The sequence below is a fragment of the Colobus angolensis genome, unplaced genomic scaffold, assembly GCF_000951035.1.
Source record: "Colobus angolensis palliatus isolate OR3802 unplaced genomic scaffold, Cang.pa_1.0 Scaffold172, whole genome shotgun sequence".
In the NCBI taxonomy this organism is placed as follows: domain Eukaryota; kingdom Metazoa; phylum Chordata; class Mammalia; order Primates; family Cercopithecidae; genus Colobus; species Colobus angolensis.
Genome location: NW_012114844.1, coordinates 589805 through 592824, shown reverse-complemented (window position 1 = coordinate 592824; position 3020 = coordinate 589805). Strand labels below are relative to the sequence as shown.

General features: G+C 49.3%; 1 protein-coding gene across 1 annotated transcript in view; it reads right to left on the bottom strand.

The window, feature by feature from the left end:
- The window catches only part of MEX3B (mex-3 RNA binding family member B), a 7070-nt gene extending 5290 nt beyond the window's left edge, over positions 1 to 1780 (bottom strand). Inside the window, exons 1-2 of the mRNA XM_011938441.1 lie at positions 1647 to 1780; positions 15 to 500 (exon numbers count right to left, since the gene is read on the bottom strand). Coding sequence (XP_011793831.1) covers positions 15 to 500; positions 1647 to 1780 — 620 coding nt within the window. The remainder of the gene's footprint in view (positions 1 to 14; positions 501 to 1646) is intronic.
- Between the last annotated feature and the right edge of the window lie 1240 nt (positions 1781 to 3020).

The window sequence follows — 3020 nt, the reverse complement described above, 5'->3', positions numbered from 1 at the left end:
GCGTCGGCCCCGACCGCGGCACCGCCCGGACGGGAGGTGAGCGCTCAGTGCTCTGCAGCTCTTTGTGCGCTTCTCGGGGTGGGGGTGGCGGCAGAGGGAGGTTGCGACAGGACCTGACGGCGAGGACTGCGAGCTGCGCCCCCTCCCGGATCTCCCAGGGACAGTCTCCGAGCGCGAGAGAGTAGGAAGGAGGCTTTGAGGGGCGGGCCGGAGCGCTGCGCGCTGCTCCTCTCCGGTCGCATCCCCCTCTGTTGCCCACCGGGGCGGACGCCCCTTCGGTCCCCGCGCGCTCTCCTGTCCTTTGTTCCTGAAGCCGCCTGGCTCGCCGCGCCCTTTGCGTCCCACCGCGGACCGTTCCGCAGAGCGGCTGGGCCCGCGGTTCATAGAGTCGCCCAAGGCCCGCACAGCGGGACGCCTGCCCAAAACAATGAGGACAAGCGGCCGCAGCCGCACACTGGCTAACTCCGGAGACCTCGTGGTGCCGCGGGGCGGTCCCGGAGCTTGAAGGCAGAGGCTCCCCTAGGTGTGCCCTGCGTGACCCCGGCTAGAGGGAACGAGTGCTGTGGGCCTTGGTTTCTCAACCGTAAAATGAAAAAAAAAAAAATCCCCGCCCTTACCACCTGGTGGGTCGTTCGGAAGATTAAATGCGACAGTGGATGGGCGCGCGCTTAGGAATCAGTAGACAGTTCCGCAAGCGCCTTTACTTTTGAGAACGCGGAGGTGCCGCTCCCTTCCCCGCTTGCTCACCTGGAGCTGTCTTGGGAAAGAGGTGCTGATTATTTCCTTAGGGAAATGGGTTTAGAAGCCACTTACAGTGGTTATTTCCTCAGGATGTTTACGTCAGCTTCCCGGAGCCTGGTGTGTGTTTTTCTTAAAAGGGAATGTTCGATGGGAGGAGGCAGGTGGGAGGATGGTGCGGAGTCCTCCGTGAAAGCCACCACTTAGAGCTCCAGTAGGAAATTTCTGTATTCTTTTGACCCGGTTTATGGACTTGGAATCCAACTAACTTGGGAATAAGGGTTCTTGCCGAGATGGAGGGTTTTGAGTAAGGGGTCCTGACTGGGGAGAGCCAGAGATGAGGCCCAGCCTCCCGCGCTCACGCAAGGCCTTTAAACAGAAAGCAGACTGGAAAGGCGCTTGGAGCATTTCCATCTATTTAACACAAAGGGCTAGTTTCTCGCTTCTTAGCTCTGTTTCTCTGAATTTCATAGCCTTCGGATTGGGCCTACTGAGGTTTCTTTTTTTTTCCAAGTAGAAAATGTAATGAAGGTAAAGTTGTTCCTCCGCTGATGAGGAGCTGTGCACGGATAATGGGGTGTAGGGAGAGTCTGCTTCTGCTAGGGAGCTTGGCCACTAATATTTTCAGACCTGCCATAACTCCTTCTGTTTGCATCTGCAGCGATAAGAATTCAGATGGATTAATTCTGAAATGTGTTTAAACTTAGAGGATTGGATATTTCAGAGGAGTCCCTGGGGTTGCCAGGTCATTACCCGGAAGGTGATTGCAACATTTCACCAAGGTGACATGCTCAATGTCATTCTTCCCTTCTGGATCCTGAAGGCAGGAATTGTACTTGGCTATAACTGCCAATGTTCAGTGAAATCATACATCTTCACCCACGTAAAGGATAAGCTGAACCCCTTACCATAGGAATTCATGGAAAGCTGCTGATCCTGAGGTGCCCATGTTCATGTAGCCCAGGTCACCCTCCAAGGAGAGGAATACTTGAGTAAAACCTAAACAGAGATGTGCATGCTTTTCTGAAGACACCCACAACATCGAAGGCACTCTCAAGAGCATGGGAGGGTGGTGAGAGTGATAGAAGCGGTACGATGTCTGACAGATCTGGGGTCCAGCCCCAGCTGTTCTTCAGTGTTGTCTGTCAAAAGAGGCTGGCATCCACCTTCCCACCTGCTTTATAGGGTTGCTTTAGCGAGACGGATAATGATAGCAAAAGCTAACTCGTAAATTCCCAGGTACCAAGCAAATGTAGTTGGCGCTTTAGTCACAGCTACTCCTTGCCTGCTCTATTTGTATGCCTTACTGACTGGTCAGGATATTTTCCGACACTTGACTGCTATTATAAAAGTAACAATCCAGAAATTTTAATTCTCAGTTAATGGCTTTAATAAGCCAAGATATCGTAAAACTTGCAAAGTCCAGTTCTGTTTTTAAATAGATAATACATCCTAACCCCATAGTTTCTGCATAGACTTTCCCAGGCTCCCTTAGGACCCCAGAGCTTAACTACTTTTCCTGATGCGGAACACATTCCCTAAGGACTTCCCGATGTGGCCATAATATTTTTTATTAGCACAAGAGAGAAGTTTGCAGAATGAGGTCTGGCAATATAATAGAGAATTTCAGTTGTCATAAAATGAGAAAAAGTAAAGCTATCACACAAAGACAAGATGAACAATGAGGCAACCTTGTTTTGTTTTCAGATGTCTCAAACTATTTCGCGCACATCTTGCTTACTTTTGCAAATTAAGTAGCTTGCAAAAGAAACTGAAATCTTCCTGTGAGAACAAACACATTCTCAGTCAACTCATTTAAGATTATTGAGCACCTCCATAATGTATTATAGGCACAGAGAAAAGTATCGATTATACTGAACTGAAATGAACAGGGTGGCAGAGGGGCAGGAGAGTGTCTTTTCCTTGAATACTGGTCATGTCCAAACCCAGTCACACAGCGAGATAAGTGCCCAGATAGTAGTGAGTCGACTTAGGGTCCTAGAAGGGCTTCCCAGAGGAGGGGGTACCTGAATTGTGCTTCCAATGAATGTGGTGTGAGAATGAATTGAGACTGGAGCCTAGCACAGTGCATAGCATCTAGCAGGAACTCTATAAATGCTTATTAAATGAGTGAGTGAGCGAAGCTGTAGCATCTTGAAGGTGTAACTTTAAGTATGTACATAAATCGCTCAGTCTCTGGGAAGCAGCTCAAATGACACCAACCACAATGACATGATTTTGAATAAAATTAGTATTCACAGGTGACCCTTAAGTGCTTATTA